Here is a 20,540-nt window from a genome sequence, read left to right on the forward strand (position 1 = left end):
AAAGAACACGATGTACAAACGGCCGCCACCCCCCCCCCCCCCCACTAGTGCGCGCTCATGAGCAAGGGCGACTCCACCCCCTAGGCAAAGTGAAGGTTTATGCACCCACTCATCGCATCGATAGCGTGCTTTGCGCCTTATAGTTGGTAAGGCAGAGCACATGCTGATAATCTTCCGAGACTCGCGCATCACCAGTGCTAAACAGTGTAAATAACTAGCTCGCCGTTAGAGTGCCGAAGGACGGGCCACGCGGGTGCTGCTCTGGCTGAATGGATAGCACCGCGCGCTGCGGAGGGAGAACGTGTCCTTCTTGTCTCTGTGTCGTCGTTTTGTTCTCGCGCTATAACTATCGTCATGCCATACCAACTAGCCCAAGCTGCCACACTTCGCCCGTAAATTACGCCCGTTGTAAAATATTTTCATGGCGTCGTGACGTTGACAAAGGCCTATCTATGCAAGGTCAAACTTCTTATTTAGCCAAACTTGTGGCCGTGAAACGGAAACAGATAACATTAAGAAATGCCCACTGCACGCAGAGCGTCGGTGGTGGATCATCGTTTGGCGTGCCATCTTTTATGCATCACGCGTCAAACTTCCCAGCTTTGTCACTGGTGGACCTGCAAGCTCTGGAATATTCTTGATTGTTTGTATTCTGACCGCAATCTTGAGAAAATGAACTACTACAAAGGTGAAGTGCATCGAACACTGTAAAGGCTATAAAGGAAGGTGTCATGTTGGTGTAGCGAGCGCTATTTTCGTTGCAGTGTCGCGTAACCATTTTTTAATTCTTTATTACACAATATGTATCTACCCTTATGATTTAGCAAGCTGTATTCAAGGTTTGCTATACTTGAAGGATTAAGCTTATGATTCATCAATGCACCGTGGCATGCAAAAGTCCAGATAATGCTGACATCGGCACTCTAACATAGGTGAGAGGGGACGTCACGTCGGCCCAAAGCCATCTTTTAAGTGGCAATGTTGACGACATGGCAGTAAGCCCACGGTATGAAAACGAAGGCCCCCTTTCGTTCACATGAAACCGGTCGGGCTTCTTTGTCGAGCTTGCTCGCTGCTTCATTGCGGCACATGAGTGGTGCAGCTTTTGTGAAAAACTAAATTCAATGCCGTGCATCAATCTCGAACGCATTTCTAAGCCGGAAGGTTGTTTCGGTCTATCTGAATTCCAGAAGGACAAAGCTGCTCTTGTTCTCTGCGGTTGTTGTTAGGATTGTAACGTAGTGGTGTGAGAAGTACCGCAGGAACTTGGAGGGCAGAACTGGGGCCTTAGATGGCTGCCAGTAACATCAGAAAGACGCAGCTGCCGCGAGTCACACGAAAGAACTCTAGCGGCAAAGTGCTACACGCTCTTTTTTACCTGGCAGTGAGCCGGCTCCAACCCGTCATCAATACGAGGACAGAAGGAGACGCGATACCATCATTTTCATGTGCTCATACTAGCGCCTACTTTTGCGCGCTGCTAGGTTATTGGCACAAATAATAAGCGCGCACTTCCACGCGTCAAAATCAAACGACATCACATGGCAGTATGCAGCTTTTTTTATGGTTAACCTTTTTACCTATTTTAGAATAATTTTGAGTGTTTCAGTATAAAATGAATAATAAACTACAACGGTTTAGAAGCGTCTTTCTGCTGGCTAGTCGGTTAGTCATTCTGCAGTGTAAGCAGTGAACTTGACAGGGCTTGTTGCGTGTGTTTCTTGGCCTGTGATTCATACCGTGTGGCGTGCCTAATATTTTTTGCCATTCACGCAATAACAGCTCATGAAAATTTTGTACTAATCTGTTACCTGAAAACACTGGTCTTCCATTGTTGCTTATGGAATAATACTGCAAATATGTTAACATGTAAAGGGTAGTTCATTTTTTTGTCCACTGCCAGATGGTATGTGCCAAGGACGATCAATTTTATTGTTATTACGTTTATGTTTATTACGTGAAAGTAATGAGAGGTTTATAAATACTATTTATAATGCGCACAAATCACTACGTTGACGTTGATGTGATTGCACAGTGTGTGTAATAAGTAGGGCTTCAGAAGGTGTGTATTAAGTACGGCTTTATATTTTTACAGAGAGCCTGGTGTTGACGAAGAGCCATTAGGGTGAGTACACAGTGTCTCTCTATTGTTCAGCATGAGGCATACTGCGTTTTTTGCAATCGATGTAATGTTTAAACTTACAGTCATTGCTACTTACGAAAATGACATTTTATATGATGTAGGTTAGCACAGTAAAACATTTAATAAACGTAGTGATATGCTCCAAATGGTCGAGCTATTTAGGCTCGGCAAAATTTCAGGATTGTTTGCCCCTGAAGTAGCTGTGGTTAGTACATAATTAGCAGCAGAACGCTAACAGTATGAGACTAAGGATGGACATAGACTGCGGCGCTGACTAATGGTGTCATCTATTGGCAGATTCAGAGCACTTCTGGTAATATTTTTTTCTGCTCCATCAGGAACAAGTCTGCTCCATTGGCAGACTCAGAGTGCTCCGTATATGTTTCATTGGCAGACCTAGGGCAGCTCCTTCTCGAAATCCACTCCGTGGACCAACTTTTCCTACTCCATCAGAATCGATGGATTCGATCGGAAGTCGCAAGCGCCCCATGCCTGAAAACAGTGCCAATTTAGGGCGCCCCAACGTACGCTGCTCACGTCGGTTGCGGCTCGCGTCGGAGCTCAAGATTTGCTAGCGTAGCGTCGCTGGGCGCAGCGTGCCCACTCAAGCAAGAAGCCAGACGCGCATATCGCGTTCCATTCTGACCCTGTCATTTGCTCCAGGGGAGCGCGTGGGTTCCTTTGCCAGATTCCCGTCATTTCCCCTCCGCCAGAGTGGAGTGCTCCGGCGCAGAGTTCGTCGGCCACTCCGCATCCGCCAATGGATGGCACCAAAGGATATAAACACTCATTAAATTCTAATTGTGGCGTGAGACAATACACCAAGAAAATAGCTTAGGCAAGTAAGCGTAGAGTAAAAACAAGGTTCATTGAAGGATCAACCAGCCATTCGCAGATTGATATTGCTCTCTGTATGTTCCACTGGCACATCTGGAGCAGCTCCATCGTGCGATTCACTCCATGGAGCAACTCTTAAATGCGAAGCATTTCTTAGCGAACTTCGGCAACTTTGAGCATATCTATCTATCTATCTATCTATCTATCTATCTATCTATCTATCTATCTATCTGTCTATCTATCTATCTATCTATCTATCTATCTATCTATCTATCTATCTATCTATCTATCTATCTATCTATCTATCTATCTGTCTGTCTATCTATCTATCTGTCTATCTATCTATCTATCTATGTATCTATCTATCTATCTATCTGTCTGTCTGTCTGTCATCTATCTATCTATCTGTCTGTCGGTCTGTCTGTCTGTCTGTCTGTCTGTCTGCCTGCCTGTCTATCTATCTATCTATCTATCTATCTATCTATCTATCTATCTATCTATCTATCTATCTATCTATCTGTCTATCTATCTATCTATCTATCTATCTATCTATTTATCTATCTATCTATCTATCTATCTATATATCTGTCTATCAAGCCGTCTCGGACTTTTGGCTCTCCTGGCCGTCTCGTGAATGGTATCAGTACCGAAACTCGTGTGGTATAACACGACTGTATGACAAACATAGGTGACTAGTCATAACATGAAAATCATGATATGTATGTCATGAATGTCATAATTTACATTTTATGGTCTTGCTTCTCTTTCGGTGGTTTCGTTTACATCACATGTTGCAAAACTGGTATGGTATGACGTAACTCCATGGCGAGCACAAGCGACCGATTCTAAGATGGAAATCTTTGCATGCATGTCATGTAAAACATGACTACTTGCTACACTCATGATGTGCTCACGGCTGTTTCGCTTGCTTCACATATACAAAATTCGGCATTACGGGACGTGAATGGACGACGAAGGTATGTGACTAGTGCAAACATGATAAACATGAGATGCGTGCCATGTAACAGCATGACTACATGCCAAACTCATGATGCGATCGTGGCCATTTCACTAGCTTCAAATATACGAAATTTAGTATTACGTGACGCGAACGAACGACAAAGGTAAATGACACGTCCAAACATGATAATCATAACATGCGCGTCATGTAAGAACATGACAACACACCACGCTCATGGTGCGCTCGTGGCCGTTTCACTCACTTCACATGTACTACGCTTGGTATTGCGTGACGTGAATGGATGACGAAGGTAAATAGCATGTCAAAACATAATAATCTTGGCATGCTTTTCATGTGAAACACGACTACATGCTACGCTCATAACGCTCTCGTGGCCGTTTCGTTAGCTCCACATATACCAAGTTTGGTATCACGTGACTTGAATAGACGATGAAGGTAAACGACATGCCCTATTGTGATATTCATGATATGCGTGTCATAAAAAATATGACTGTATGCTACGCACATAGCGTGCTTGCGGCCATATCGCTTGTTCCAGATATACCAAATCTAGTGTCACGGGACGTGAATGAACAACAAAGGTAAATGGCACGTACATACATGATAATCATGATATGCATGGCATGTAAAACATGACTGCACGCTATCCTCATTGTGAGCTCAGGGTTGTTCCGCTATCTCCACATATACATTCAAACTTTCAATTTTTATTTATTTACCACAGAAAACTGTAACGTCGCAAGCCTAAAACCCATGAGAATGGCTTGAAAAAGGTCCTGCTGACTTTTACATATACATGGCAGTAGTGTGGAAATGATTAGAGGTACATAACTTGCAAGTACTAATATAAAACATGAACAGTACATACTAACTCAAAAAATGATTTCACAATTGAGTATTTTAAAATAAATGTTATAATCGCGCACTAAAAAACGGGACTTCAAGAATCAAGGTACATCGTGCGTAGACCATCGTGTAAATTGACACTTATGCACTTTAAAGCACACAAATTTCGTGAAACACAAAGTACATACATATGCAACATAATAAGATGTACATGATACAATGTTTTTAACACAAGAATAAACTATGAAAAATACGAGACTATGAGACAAGATAGTGGCGCATGTTCCTGTGATGCCAGAGAGCAGAAATGAGAGCGTAATTTTTTCTTGTTGGAGGTGATCGTACTTTCGTGCGTATTAAGTGTTTTGGGAACGTTGTAGGCCGAGACTTGGTACTTATACGTGGTGCGGAAACGCTTTACGAACCAAATGTCTGTATTTCTTGTGGGAACTGAACTGACATGAGGCTCAAGACGTGAAAGCGATTTAATGAAGTTTGAGAGCTCCATATTCGAGAAATAAAGTGCGTGCAATAAGCGAAATGTATAAAGGTTGTCAGCTCGTATTATGTAGAATTCTTGGAAAGCTTCAAGCGGTGTTACGAACGGGTCAATATGTTCAATTTGGCGGACTATTTTTTTTGCAGAGTAACGACTTTATTTACGTTTGCTTTGCTTGTAGTGGCCCACACAAGAGTACAGTACATTAGATGTGAATTAAGCAGCTCGTGATATATCTGAAGTTTGACCTTGAGAGGCAAAATGTTATGACAACGAGACATCACTTCTGTTACCGAAGTTACAAACAAAATTTACATGTGTATTCCAGCCAAGGTTGGAAGAAAAATGAACTCCAAGTATATTGTGGGTATCAACAATATCTATCGGCGCTGATTCAAGACTATAAAGGTAGATGAGTAGTGAATATTTTATTTTTGGCTCGAAAAACAATGGCTTTGGTTTTACTTGGATTCATTTTAAGCCGGTTCATTCAGGCCCACGATGAAATCCTTGATAATATATCATTTCCTTCACTTATAACATCTAAATTAATGCCATCAAGGAATATTACTGAATTACCACATATATCACCTATTTAACTGTGGTGTCGAGTTGCACAGTATCACTATTTTAAACATTGAACATCAGTGGACCAAGTATACTGCCTTGCGGTACACTACAAGTAAGGGGCAAAAATGGCGCACTATTTTTTTATGTAAACACTTTCGCACCAATTGCTAAGATATGTTTGAATTAAAAATTTACCAACACCAGGAATGCCATATGATTTTAATTTCTCTAACAATATATTATGACGAAGTGAGTCAAATGCCTTACTGAAATCCCGAAAGATGCATAGTGTGAATTTATTTTGTTCAAAGTTATGAAGTATAGCTTTCTTTATTCTCATCAACGCAGTTTCACAGAACATACCGCATCTTAAGCTAAACTGCGCATCTATTAACACATCATGTTTATTAAAGAGTTTAGTTAAGCCGACATGAATATTTTTTAAGCACTTTGAGAAGACGGGAAGGACCGATTTAGGCCTGTAATTACTTTCTGGGTTGCGGTCACCACCTTTAAAAATTACTGGTACTCAAGCTTTTTTCATGGCTTCTGGAAAAACACTATGTTCGAGAGCTAAGTTATGTATATAGGTTAGTACATCACTAAGTAAATATCAAACATATTTTATTGGTGTGATCTGCAAATCATTAACATTGAACGATTTAGTAGTATTTAGATGCTTGAAGATTTCGCATACTTTTCTTTCGTTTGTTGCGTCGAGAAAGGCACTATGGCTCACGTGAGTACAACCGGTGACAAATTCCGTGCTATCGTTGCACAGTGCAACTGCATTTAGGAAGTGTTTGTTAAAATGATTTGCAAGTGTTGCGCCATTTATATCTTTACGCCAAAAGTTTATAGACTTAGACAAAGCATTATTTATTATCATGACCGAATATGGTATTAATTAGCTTCCACGTCGCACTTGACCATTGTCGATTGGAGTGTTCAAAAATACGCCGATAGTAGGCTTTTTCGACACGCTGAAGTTCAGTGTTTATACCATTTCGAAGTTTTTTTTAATTCTTTTAAAGTTTCAGCAGAGCGAGTACGTAAAAAAGTGCGATAACAGATGTGCTTACACTTTATAATTGTCAAATGTTCGCGAGTGACCCAGGGTTTTTTGCCTTTCTTGTAGATTCTAAAGTTTTGAAAAAAAATGCATAAATGCGCTGAAAAATGCGGATGAACACATCATATGCGCTATGGCTCTTTTTCTCTCTAAATACAGGTGACCAGGATTGATTAGATATATTGAGAGTAAAAGCTTCAAGACTTCGAGATGTAATGTGCTGTATGGTATGCAGCACTTGCCGCGTCCTTTTAATGAGAGGTTTGCAAAAATAGTTCATGAACACGGGACAGTGATCACTCTTATGAGATGGTAATGTGTCTGCGCTCTAAATTACTGTGTCGATATTGGTAATCACAAGATCTAGTGCTGATGCAGTGGAGCACGTTATTGGTGTTGGTATATTAGATGGATCTTTATATCCACTAGAGAGTAGAAGGTTATTTAGCTCGCGGGTGACACAGTTTTCCTCCAGTACGTTAATATTACAATCTCTAGCAGAAATAAGGATGAAGTTTTTGCAACAAGCTTACTCCAGAAAATTACCGTAAAACTTCATGAAACTTGCCATGCTCCCATTTGGCGGCCGGTAGATTACCGAGATCAGCTCATCTTTATTCTGGACTGTAATTATTTCATAATCATCCTCTAGCTATCTTACTGAATTCAGGGAGACGTGGCAATTCTTTTTTCTCGTAACGAGCAAAGCCACCCCTCCTCCTCGCTTATTCGCCTGATAAAGGTACAATGTATTGTAGCCATCCAGAGTAAAAGTTGGTTTATCATTTCTACCCCAAGTTTCAGTCATCATATTGAGGTCAAATTTCAATTGAAATCGTTCTAAAAAGAGTGTAGCGTCGTCCCTTTTATTGTTAATTGGCCTTGTGTTAATATGCAGAACTGAGTTGCTTGTTTGGTTATGTAAGCAGATATCACAAGGAAAAGCAAGCTCTAGATAATCCATAGCGAAACATTAAAAAAACAAAAAAGAATGCTATTAAAATGTTTCAAGCAAGCACATCACTTGACATTACACAGAGGCAGAAAGACTATGCCCTCCAAAAATCTTGTCGATATCACGCTCGCTAGTTATGTGTACAGCAGGTGTTTCGTCACCAAATTGAGTATCACGTGACGTGAATATACGACGAAATGAATACATGTCTAACATGATAGTAATGACATAGAAGTCATGTACGGCATAATTTTTCGTTTGCCTTGTAACTTTGTGCTCATTTTAGTGACATGTCACATTCCTCATTCGTGCTTCGCATATCATTGACTCTCACTGTACGTGGGATCTGCCAATTTTTTTCTACTGCGCGAAAATTAGCGGATTCGATCACAAGTTGCAAGCGTCCCGTGCTTTGAAACAGTGCCAACTTTGGGCGCACCAACCGACGCTGGTCACGTTAGTTGCTCTTCACGTCGGAGCTCACGTTTCGCCTGCGTAGCGTCACTGTGTGCAACGTGCCCACTCAAGCAAGAAGAGAGACGAATCCATTCTGACCCTGCCACAGACGTCAGACTCTGCCCAGGTGGCGCTGCGAAAAACGCCGCCACCAGGGCCCCCTCGCCGAGCCGGTCATAAATGAGTGGTGCACAGAGAGCTGTCCGCAAGCGAACGTGCATGGATTCTTCTTTTTCGTGGTTGTTTAGGCACGAAATCCTGAAAATGAATGACCAGAAAATGTTCTTACTTCAATCTAACCTAGTTTCATGAAAGCAAAATCTCATCAAAAAATGCGGGCACGATGCCAAAGATGCTTCATTTATTTCGGCTTGCTGCAACTGGCATTTTAAGTGCAAATGAGGATCGCATGACATCGAGTTTGAGGCAAGCACTTCAATGTGCGTTCTTTACTTTCTGAATCATGTCCTGGTTAAATGCTGGCTGTATATAGCAAACTATAGACGAAAAATGTCCTGTTTCCTGACTACATTCAGCACTTTAAGCAGGACCTAATTAAGAGTGCAACGCCTAATTGCATTAAACCTGGGCATACACGTGATGCCAAACTGATCGAGTGCATACACGAGCAATCAATGTGAGCAGTAGTACGAAGATCGCTTTTTCTGGCACAAATGGCCCTGGTGATTTTCGCTTCGCAGTTGCGTTCTCCATCGATTTGTCGCTTGCTGTGCATTGAACTGTTTTATTACGCATGCTCGAATGCTCTGTTTACAGTTGTCTTCTGTTTGTATATACTGCAAATGAAGACACATGCTTGTGCACTTTTTCGGTGTACAACGAAAGGCAATAGCGATTCCTCCAAGATAGCTCCGGTAACTGCGGAGACCAAAGGCAGAACGAATGAAGACTGGTTGTGGTCGCGATCATTTTGCAATTTACCTATATGACGCACGTGTTCGTGTTTTCTAGTTATAGCCGGGACTTAGTACCTTCAAAAGCCTACATGCGTAAGGCTGTGTGGTGGCGACAACTTCAGATTATCGGTGGTTGCAGCATGTGCTATGTTTATCCCGGGCGTCACCAGTCTACTGTTGCACGTCACGTACCGTGGTCAGATGGTCTGTTAAGCTTCAAAATCAGTCTTCAAGTCTACTCTGAACAATAACGTTCTCGCACTTACTCAAGCCAATGGCTGTGGAGAACACGAGTAATATTGCTTACCCAACACGTTGCAATGGCCTGCATTCAGCGCTCTTGCCCTTCTGCTTTGCGAAAGTTGCTAAAATCAGTAAAACTTGAATAATTTACTCCGTGGCAATTCACAACGAAACAGTAGCGCAGACCGTTGTCTTTTTTCGCAGGGCGTGGAGCTTTTGCAACTGCTCTTCTTTTCACCATCGTTCAGGCGAGTGAACAGGCAAAAACTTCACGGCAGTTCGGTCACGCGTCCGACATGCGCAGAGAAATTTCTAGCTCTTTTTCCGATTGTTCAATGCGCAAATACATCTAATATTTAGCTCAATCGTTATTTCGTACGCTGTAGTTGCACCTGGTTGCGCAGCAAACTGTGAAAGCAAGTCGGCCTTTGCACTACTCAAAACTGCGTCTACAGTTGGCGCTGCGTGTCCGCGAAACTTCAGCGTCTGACGTCTAGGGAATGCGTGCGTTCCATGCACTGGCGCGCCGATGGGAGGGGGGGGGGTAGGGAGTTGCAATACCTCCCCCCTCTAGAAACGGACCTAACCACCCCCTCATATGCCCCAACGTCCTTGTCGTCGAGTCACATACGTTAGTATAGCACCGCAGGGGGCGGGAATCGGGGGTTTTAATTCCCTCCACCAAAGGTCAACCCCCCCTCGTAGGTTGTTGTCGTTTGAATCCAACAAGTGGCTTGAGGGCGAAATTGCCTGATTTATTCTATTATTCATGTCGTATTCAGATATCTACAACTATACTGCAAGAGCTGAAACCGCATGCTCTGTGGCTTGAGCTGCGTTCACTTCCAGTGAAGCAGTTTTGTGCAAAAAAAAAGAGCTGATTTCATGAGTCATCAGTCTGACCATTTTTATTTTATTCTTGGTGGAAGATGGGCTGTGTAGAATGACAATGACCTGCGTGACTTGGCCTCGGTACACAGTGCATGCCACTTCAATATTAATTACATCTATCAGCTCAACAAGGTGTGTAGGCAATGATACTTACATGTATGTTGCAAATGAGCAACATTTTCAACATAAATTTTTAGAACTTAGGTCCATGTGCTTTGAGTTTCGTTGAGTACACCCTCGCACTATCAAATGCTAGCTTCCTGGTTAGCTCAATTGGCAGAGCGACTGCCCCAGATAGGTGTTGGTCCTGGTTCAAATCACGTACCAGGACGAATTTTTCGGTAACTAAGAGGCTTTTTTTTCTGAGAAATCTACTTGATTTTTTTGTGGCTTCGTGCTACAAAAGGGTGGTTGTCTTCTTTCCCTTTCATACATGTATGTTCAGAACAAGTGTTTGCAGTGTTTTTCATCGTTTATAACATTATTCAGTTCACACGGGCAAATCTGCTGCACTGCCTTGCATACATACAAAAGCCTGATTCACTTGGACGCTCCTAATGCAATTAGAGATTAAGATCTCAAGTGCCTCGATATCACTAAATTATCGGCCTCGCAACGTTTTATTTGATGGCTCAAAGGGTTTGATGTGGCGAAGCTGCAAAGTAATGGCATTACGCTCAAGTTGCTTTAAATGTGCAGCTTTTGCTCAAGTAAAACAGTCATGAAGCCAATTTTATAAAAATAACAGGTAAGTTCACTCAATGGTTTTACTCGCTGTAGAAGTTAAACACGTGCTGTTCATTTCTAGTTTCGATGCCGGTGGAAGTTTTGTTACGTATTCTCAAATTCTTTACATTACAGTGAACATGAATTGTGTCCGTAATGTAGCTTGTTTTCGTTTAAGCGATCAATAATAAGCACACTACTTACCAAAAACATTCCTTTTGCATCAAGAATGAGCTCCTCAAAACGCGAAGTAAAAACGAAGGCAAACGCGTGTCGCCACTACAATGATCTTTAGATATAAAGGCTTTCGAATTAGCATCACTGTTGGCGTTCAAGTGGTGCATAATTCAAATTGGCAGGATGAAATCAACTTAACTATCATATCCTCTGAAACAAAAAAGGAAAAATTAATTTAGGCACCCTTGTCTTTCCAGATACAGTATGGGACTCTTCTTCTTTTTCCTCATCACAATGCAATAATTTTGTTAAATATACAAACTTTCTCATTATTATTTCGCTATCTGAAACTCTCAGCCCGTGTATGCATATCGCCGCGAAATATATAAAAATGAAACACACCAAGGAAGATGCTTTCAATACATTCCAACCGTAGCCGTTTGTTCTAAAGGATCAGATTCATCTGAAGGACTGTTGTTTCATGGGATCTTACGTCCAGTTTATCTTCTCATCTAAGTTCATTGAACAATGTAATCAGTTCCCCCTAAAACAGAGGCGCGTTGTCGCTTTTGCATATTCTCGCAACCTGAAAATAAAACTGCAAACACACCTACCCTCACTGATATCTTCAGTCCACTTCAGACAACCCCAAAATCCGCGATACATCAGTAGTAAAGACAAAAACTCGGAGAGCCGCAATCTAGTGCAGAACCCCACTAAACAAAGAGAAAAAAAACAATCTCACCAAAAACAGTCACCAGATTGTTTATTCAAACCAAAAACACAACGATGCAATCTTAAAAATGTAGCAAGAGTGTTTCCCCTATCATCACCACGACTGAAACATATCACTCTCCATTGTCCAACGTGCCAGCGAAATCATCGCCCATTTGAAGAACTCGGGCAACGTGCCATTCGTAGAAGGCTGAGTCCGGTGATAGTAACAACTCAAGTGGCCCATTCACTTTCGCTCGGCCGCACACACTCGAACTCCGAAGCAGGAGCTCGGGATAAAGGCCTAGCTAGGGCCAGTTCTAAACCAGAAACGATGCTGCGCATGCGTCTTCGAAGTGCAACCACATGTTTGAAGAACTGCTTACGTACTCGCCTACTGAAAGAAAAGCAAAAAAGTCTTGCTGACTTTTCAGACTCCTTATGCGTTGCCCGCAGCCGTGGATGAGAACGGGTAGTTCGTGCCTGTCGTCTTTGAGCTTTAAAGAGTACCGTATGCATTCCGAAACGTCGGAACAATGCCCACTCAAAGTTCTGAAGATAAGAAGGTGCTTCGAAACACGTGTTTTTTTTTTCTTCGGTGCTTGCGTTTTCTGCAGGCAAATGGTGTCTCCAGAAGGGTGGTCGTGCATATCAGGGTTGGTTGTCTCGGCGGATGACAACCAGCCCTAATAATATAGCATGGCGAGCGGGGGTGCTTTTGTTGGTCATGTAGTACGAGCTTGATACCAATGACCCAGCCACCTTCTCTCTTCAAGAAAGAGACACGTTGGCGTCATAGATAAAGTGTGGTGACATTGCCTAGTAAAAAACTTTGACCTGGGCAGGCTTGCGCTCAGTGGATACGAAATTCTCATCTGGTTTCACAATATTGTAACTAGCAGGTCACAACTTCGACAACCTCAAGCTTTACATCCTCCAGTCAAACTTCCGATCCCCAAGAGACAGATAATATAGAGTTGTTCCTTAATCACAAACTCAGTGCACTTCAGCCAGCAGACATAAACGCTTCAATAGGAGCTCTTGAGTTCATGAGGTATGGTACATACACAATAGAAACAGATGTGTTTTTCTGGGAACTTTCAACTTATCATTGTTATCATACGTTAAAAATGTTAAATGCGTTAACATCGAATATAGCTATTAGGACAGGACGAGACAACAAAGCTTAAGAGCGCTGATTTCTAATAGCTTTATTTCGATTAGAAGGACATATATACATGGCCAGAGAGAGTGTACAAGACAGAGAAAACAACGTGAACCCCGACAACACTCGATGTCCTGAGGCCGTCCTCATACGTAAAATCGTCCTTGCACAGTTCACATTGACCTTGGTACTTACTGAGGACGACACAAGCTGGTTTGACCCGGAAACATCTTTTCCAGTGCTTTCTGAGGACAACGATTTCGTCGTGATTCGGTGGCGAAATGGTAGCGCATCTGACTCGAGGACAACAATTTATCCTAAGAAAGTAGTTTTAAGGACGTTTTGGAGATAAAAAAAGCAATGCGCTAGCGCCGGCTCAGACGTCTATACGAGTGGTTTCTGGGGACAAAATATGGACAAGATCCTGTCAAGAACCTTTTGGGGATGACAAAAGCATTGCACTGAGCACACATATATAATTCTTCAAGACCTTCGCGCAACAAGTAGATGCATTTCATACGTCAAAACTTTCTCCGCACGTAAGTTTCAGACAGTCATAAAGTTATTGTGTATTTTCGCCTCGTTTGTTTATTTTTTGGCAGAAACGTTTCAAATTATGCGTCCCACCTAATGAGACACGCGTAATCAATTGGCCTAGGTATCAAACCGGGTATTGCGAAATCTCCATTTGAAACAGCGTGTTCCTTAATGTCACAGCCACTGTAGCACGCAATAACAAACTAGCAGCGGGCAACTAAGGACTTTGCGGCACCATTCTGGACAGTCAAGTAGCCAAGCCATTCCAAGTCGACTGTCAAAATGGCAGTGGTGGCCCTGTCAGAGACGGTGCAGTGTACTAGTGAAAGTTCGTGTCCTTTGTTGTTTGTGTGCATGGTTAAAAGTGAGATATGTGTGAAAGTGTAAGTCGTAGGTGATGGCGGGGGGTCAATTGCCGTGTTGATAAGTGCACTGGGCTGCTCAACGTTCAGACTGATCCTGGATGCATTGTCACCAGCCGACCGCGGCGAGGTGTGGTTCGAAGCAGCCAGGAACACCAACCAATCGCGATCAATTGTGCTTTGAAGCAGCCTGGTCCCAACGTGAAAAGATCGCCTTTTGCTTCTGACATATGGCCCGACCTCGGGCAAGTCAAGACAACGCCCGTGTCGAGTGTACTGATAGACTGTCAGAGCGGAGCCTCTAACAATAGTGAGTGCGATGGGCGCGATGCACGTGGTGATGACATTGTGTCAAACTTTCGAGGAAGATTACAAACGTAGTGGATTGAGCTGTGTTGACTGCCTTGATACTGCTTTTCTTTTTTCAGACTATACGTGGACTCGAATGCCTGACAAAGCTGTCAGTTGTGATTAATTACTGTTAAATAAATTTCAGTCCACAAGCTTTGTTTTTTTTTGTAATAGTGCAGCGCTGTCACACCTCTGTTGATTGATAAAGTATATATACTCGAGACCTCGCAGGTGTTTTTCTTTTGATGTATGGAAATATGATGAAATGAAGTAAATCCTAAGTAGTATCACTGCCCACAGTACCAAACCGGCCACGATATCGTTGTTCTGAAAAGATACTGAAAAAGTCCTGAAGTGTTGTTTTGAGGATGTGCTGAGGTTGTTATGTGTATGGACAAGGGGACGGGATTAGGGTCACTCTAGTACCATAAGAGGACATTCTGAGGGCTTCATATTGTCCTCACGGAGGCATACTGAGGACGTCCTGAGGTTGTGTTTGTGTTGTCTGGAAGGATTTACATGTACGGCGAGCATTGCTTCATCTTTTCACTTACCATAAACATCCCACAACATGTTTTAAACCCCATCCAGGTAATCAAAGTCTTGATTGACAATCGCCACAGAGAGTGCACTAACGCACTTATTGCCTAGCTTATGTGTCAAATCAGCCTCGTCAACTTCACGAGTTAGCTGAACCCTATGACTAGCTATCACTGTTGCTCTGATTGAAGCAGGATGCACCCCCACAGTCACGAAATTAAATGCCGACATAACCCTGCACCATTTTGAAGAAGTTGTGTTGTTCGCACAAGAGTGAGTGAGTGAGTGAGTGTGTGAGTGAGTGAGTGAGTGAGTGACAACTTTTATTCATCAATAGGGTAAGGGATGAGGGAGGCTAAGCCAAGTAGGGTACCAAACCTTGCCTCACGATCACGTCTTGGGCTCGTTCTAGGATCCGTGTTTGGATGTCGCTGTCTGTGCTTCAAAGAGCCTTCAATTGTTTTTTGGTAGGCGATTGGAGGAAGAGGTTGGCAGGTGGGTGATTTTCCGTTCAGCCCCAGAGGATGTGGTTCAGTGAGGTTATAAGGCCGTAGAAGCAGCAGTGGAGATCGATGACTGGGTGTATGTAGGAAAAAACGAGGGGGCATAGCACGTTGTAAGTCTGTAAATGACACCAGACTGCCTCAGACCGTTTGGAAAGACTAACGTAAGTGGGTGGATTAGTGTATCGCTCAAGGCAATAAGGCTGGTTTATGCCGTGATATGTACCAGGGTGTTCGACTCTGAGGGGCCCACCGCTTGGTTGACAAATTTTCGGGCTTGTTGGTGAGCTGTCTCGTTGCCAGGGTGACCCGAGAGGGCAGGGAGCTAGATCAGTTCAAAATGGCACTGTTCATCTTGCTGTAGTAGTGGGCGAAGAAGCCGTAGGGTCGTAGGCGAGACAAGACCTCGCGGGATATTCTAGACAGCTCGTTTGGAGTCGCTTAGTATGACGCGAGCTGCGACCGAGTTCGCAGTCAAAGCGATTGCTGTCTCCTCCACTCCGACGGCAAACGGTGTTCGAACGGTGCCGGCCATGGTTGCAGACCCAGATGTCGCTGAAGAGGGTGACAGGGAATAGACTACGAAGGCGTCCCTGAGTGAGTTGTAACAGGTCGCATTCAAGTAGCTAACGGTTCGAACGGTGCCGGCCATGCTTGCAGACCCAGAAGTCGCTGAGGAGGGTGACAGGGAATAGACTACGAAGGCGTCCCTGAGTGAGTTGTAACAGGTCGCATTCAACTAGTTTCAAGCTTGGTGGTCAGCGTACTTAGCGTGAATCACGGTCGCTTGGGCTTGACGGCGAGCGTTGTGGTCACCCAGAGCATATTTCGAGGCAGCGGCTTGATGCATAAGGGCGGTCATGCAAGAGGTCATTTAGTGCAATAAAAATATTTGCAATTGGGCTAAGATGCATAAGTGAACTTGAATTGATAGTGCAAATGGTTATATAGGGACGAAGAAGACATGTATGACACAGACAAGGCATAGAGTGTGCTTTCCTGTGTCTTACAAGTCTTCTTTGTGCTATCAATTCAATTACCTATCAATTTGCGCCATCAATTCAGTCTTCTTTGCGACATAAATTTCCGACATCAATTCAAGTTCGATCACTTAGTGGTTTTAAGGCACATGTGGTGGCATGCTCGAAGTATGTAAAAGGATGATCCAACGATGGCAGTACCTATATGCCTTTCATTTCTTTGTCTTGCACCCTCTTCCTCGTCTTGTATATATGCTCTTCTTATCGAATGAAAACTCGTTGGAAATCGGCGCTCGTTGCCTCTGTTGTCTCGTCCTTTCCAGATTGTTCTATGGGCTCTTAACGTTTTAAAATGAATCCCTAATAACTTGCCGAAGCGTCAGTGCTTTCAAATTGCCAGTCTTAAGTGGTGCGTTCTTCCGACGACCATAACTCAGTGACACGTGTGCACCACTCTCCCTTCTCACCAACCCCTCTTTTTTTATCTCTCTACCTCTCTCCCTTTTTCATCTCCTATTTTCCTTTTTTCTTTTTCATGCAATATTTTTTTCTTTCTCACTCGCCTGATTCGCCAAGGTAGCCTCACATTCCATAAATTCACTGTCCCTCCTTCGTTAGGATGGAGAGCCGTAGAAAAACAGTACACGCATAAGCGCGGAGTTGCAGCCTTGAAAAAGACAAGTCGCAACGCTGACTCCTTCTGCGCCTGCCAGCCCCTGTTTTCGAATTTCTCATCGCAAGCCCTTCTTGCCATTCTATTTCACCAGCCTATGCCACTCTCAAATCCAGTAAATCCTCCCGGACGCACTTTGCGTTGTCCTTGTGCTCCGGTGGCTGAAGGTCATAGCGACGCGACGATATCCAAAGATCTCTGAAAAGGCGACATTGACATTGTGACAACACTTGTGAAAGACCGGGAAGCACACATTTTCTTCTCTTTCATTCTGTAATTTGATGAACGCCTTGACCACTAGAGATTGTGATGGACTGTGTTTTCTTGCAAAATGCCACTGTGGGACATTTTGTATTGTTCTGTCGCTTTGTTCATCGTATTTCAATGGTCAATGTGGAAGATTCCTCTGGTAAGCTTCACAGCACTCTCGGAAGAGAACAATGCTTTGCGGTAGGTAATGAGACACTGGAAGTTTAAAGGAATACATCAATTCAGAACAGGTAGTAACTGCGAAACCCAACCTTGATATTGAAGTAATTGGAAGAATACGTATGCTGTGGAGCACATTCGGCAAGCATTCTCAAAGCACAAATGGTAGTCAACCACTATCTCTCAAAAGGAACTACATAGCAACTGCACCTTATAGGCACTTGCATACAAAACAAACATCTGGAGGCTTACACGAGGGGTTCAAGTTAAAATGAGGACGGCACAGCGAGCAACAAAAAGGAAATAACAGGTCAATCTTTAATGGACGAAAAAAGAGCAGAGTGGATCAGAAAACAAACGCATCTTAAGGCTCATCGTACTTAATATGAAAAAGAATTTGACAAAGAAGGGTACGTTGCACTAGGCACGAAAACCGCTAGTCATAAATAGTAACCGACTGTGTTTTAAGAGAGGGAAAAGCCAGAAAGTTGAGTAGGCCCATGAGATTAGGAAGTTTGCGGGTATAACATGAAAGAAAGCACAGGACCTGGTTAATCAGTGGAACACGGCGGAAGCCTTTGCCCTGCAGTGGGCATAGTCAGGTTGATGATTATGAAGTTTCGTATTGTTTTATTGAAAGGTCGCATTAACCTAAATGTTATTGCCGCAGCGGTGCCCCGGAGAACGAGGTGGAAATCCGCTTTCGGAGCCGGGAGCCTCGTGGCCTGCTGCTCTGGACAGGTGGCCGGGGAGACCATATGGCGCTCGCTCTGGACCAAGGCCGACTGCTTGTATCGTACGATCTGGGCGCTCGACGACAGGAATTGTGGTCTGAGTCACGGATCGACGACGGCCATTGGCACACGGCGCGACTACAACGCCAAGGTCGACTGGCTACCCTTGTGGTAGACGGTTCAAAGCCGTTAAGCTCTAATGCAGCTCCTGGTGCCACGCAGCTGAACACAGATGGGCTTCTGTGGCTTGGCGGATGCCCCAAGCTGCCCCCCGGACTTCCAGCAGCACTCTATTTAGGCTTCGTGGGCTGCATACACGAGGCGACCGTAGACGGGCGCGAGCTGGCTCTTGCAGGTCCGCAATGCGCAGACAATGACCCCATCACCTGAAGTCATGCATGGGGTACCTACAACCAGGCGATAACCGAATGCTTCAACAAAAACAGGGGCGCATGTGCCACAATGTGTAGCTGTGGCCCCCATAAACACCACGGCTGTTTTGCTTCCAGTGATATCAAAAATCCATCAAGCGCCTGTAGCGTCAAGATTCGCTAAAACTAGCATGTTAATGTTGTCGTGCAAAGCGCCTGTATGTTATTGAGGCTTGGATTGCACTGTTCCCAAGTATGTAATTAAGTGCTCATACAGTACTATGAAATTGTAGATATATATACAAGGAAAGGTAAAACACGCATTTAGCTATCTGCCACCTGTGCATGGTTTGTTAACAAAGTGTAACTCTTCTTTCTCTCACTTATAGTGGATAATTGTGGGGTTAGACAGCAGATTCGTTTCGTCATTGCGGCACCGCCGCAATTACCATGCATCTTGTTTCCTCTGCTGATAATCTGGCTATGAGGAGGGCGATCTTGTCGCGTATGGCTTGAAAGCCGAAGGCCAGCACGAATTAGACCCAATGAAAAAAAATGTGTATGGGTGGCGCCGGCGCCGAGTTTTTCCGTGCCTTTCTCTCGATCCGCATAGCTTAAGACCTAAGGTGCCAGGTGTCACTACCAGTCTTCCAGAAACGTGCCTCTTCCCTGATGCAGGTTACTCATTAGAGCGACAAACTGTCCGGCACGATTTGGGTGCTGCTGACCACCGATCACCATGTTACTTCAATGCAATACCGCAGAAGAGACGTCGTTGTTCGCAACCCCTGTTTTTGACGATAATAAAAACTCTGGTGAACAGAAAATTGCTGTAAGCAAATTTTGCTTGTTATACAAGGACCGAAGCCAACCTGTGCTACGCTAATGCCAGCTCCGCGAGACAGTGCTCATAACGAAGGAACCAGGTAGACCAATTTACCTCACTGGGTGACTCGATTAGAAAACGCAAGGTTAGTGTGCCTACACGACCACCACCAATCTTATACAACACGGATACCACACTGTAAGCGAAAATTAGTTGAGATGGGAGTTTCTCTAGCATTTGAGCCCTCAAAATTCCGCTTCCCCAATTATTTACTCCAAAGTACTGACTGAACTCGGCACATGTCGTCGTAAAACACCCCCTGCTTAAAGATAGAGTTTATGAACGGTAAGACCTTGTTAAACTCCCCACGAAGTTTCAGGTCACGTGGTTACAAACTTCTTATTGGAGTTTTAAAAAACCCTTTTTAGACGTGACGTGCGTGCGTGTGTGTATGTACGGGCATCTGTTTGAACGTCGGTGTGAAGCACCAGTGCTTTTTATGGCTGACCGTGTGAGCATCTGTCGACAGGCAACAAAATTATCAGTGCAGCGAAAATATGCAACGACCAGTTGGTGTTTAGTGTGAACATTTCAAGATATTTTGCACCGTTGAACCACGCTGAACATCGGTCCGATTCCTCAACAAAACGCCGCGAATGCCGCGCTTTAAAGGGCCAAGTTAGAAAAAATTTGGACAAATAATTAAATGGGAACGAAATAAAGCTGCTACAAGCGTCAGCGATTGCTCCTGGAGTTTCACCGTCTAAAACTTTCAGGCGATCTGAAGTAGGCTTCGCTCGACCACGGCAGACTGGCAGGTAACTGGTGTGAGAGCTGCGCCGGCAACGCGCTCACCCCGTCTCCGCCGATGATGGTTTCTCGTAGTGTCACCAGTATTTCACCGGCTGCAACATCTAGGCGGTAAGAAGGCCTCGCATTGCCGTCAGTATCAAGCCGGCGTCGAAGCGAGCTCGTACTGCGCGCCGGCCGCCGGATCGAGCTATACATAGTGTCCATGTGATGTGACTTTCACCATTGTCG

The 20,540-nt window shown here is 43.9% G+C and overlaps 1 protein-coding gene across 5 annotated transcripts in view; it reads left to right on the forward strand.

Moving 5' to 3' along the window:
• LOC119164607 (agrin) overlaps positions 1 to 19,500 on the forward strand; it is a 583,580-nt gene extending 564,080 nt beyond the window's left edge. For all 5 annotated transcript variants that reach the window (XM_075882719.1, XM_075882720.1, XM_075882722.1 and 2 more), the window contains 2 exons: positions 2,096 to 2,125; positions 18,239 to 19,500. In XM_075882719.1, the coding sequence (XP_075738834.1) occupies positions 2,096 to 2,125; positions 18,239 to 18,692 (484 nt within the window). In that variant the 3' untranslated portion in view covers positions 18,693 to 19,500. The remainder of the gene's footprint in view (positions 1 to 2,095; positions 2,126 to 18,238) is intronic.
• The last annotated feature ends 1,040 nt before the right edge of the window (positions 19,501 to 20,540 follow it).

This window comes from Rhipicephalus microplus, unplaced genomic scaffold, assembly GCF_043290135.1.
Source record: "Rhipicephalus microplus isolate Deutch F79 unplaced genomic scaffold, USDA_Rmic scaffold_13, whole genome shotgun sequence".
NCBI lineage: Eukaryota > Metazoa > Arthropoda > Arachnida > Ixodida > Ixodidae > Rhipicephalus > Rhipicephalus microplus.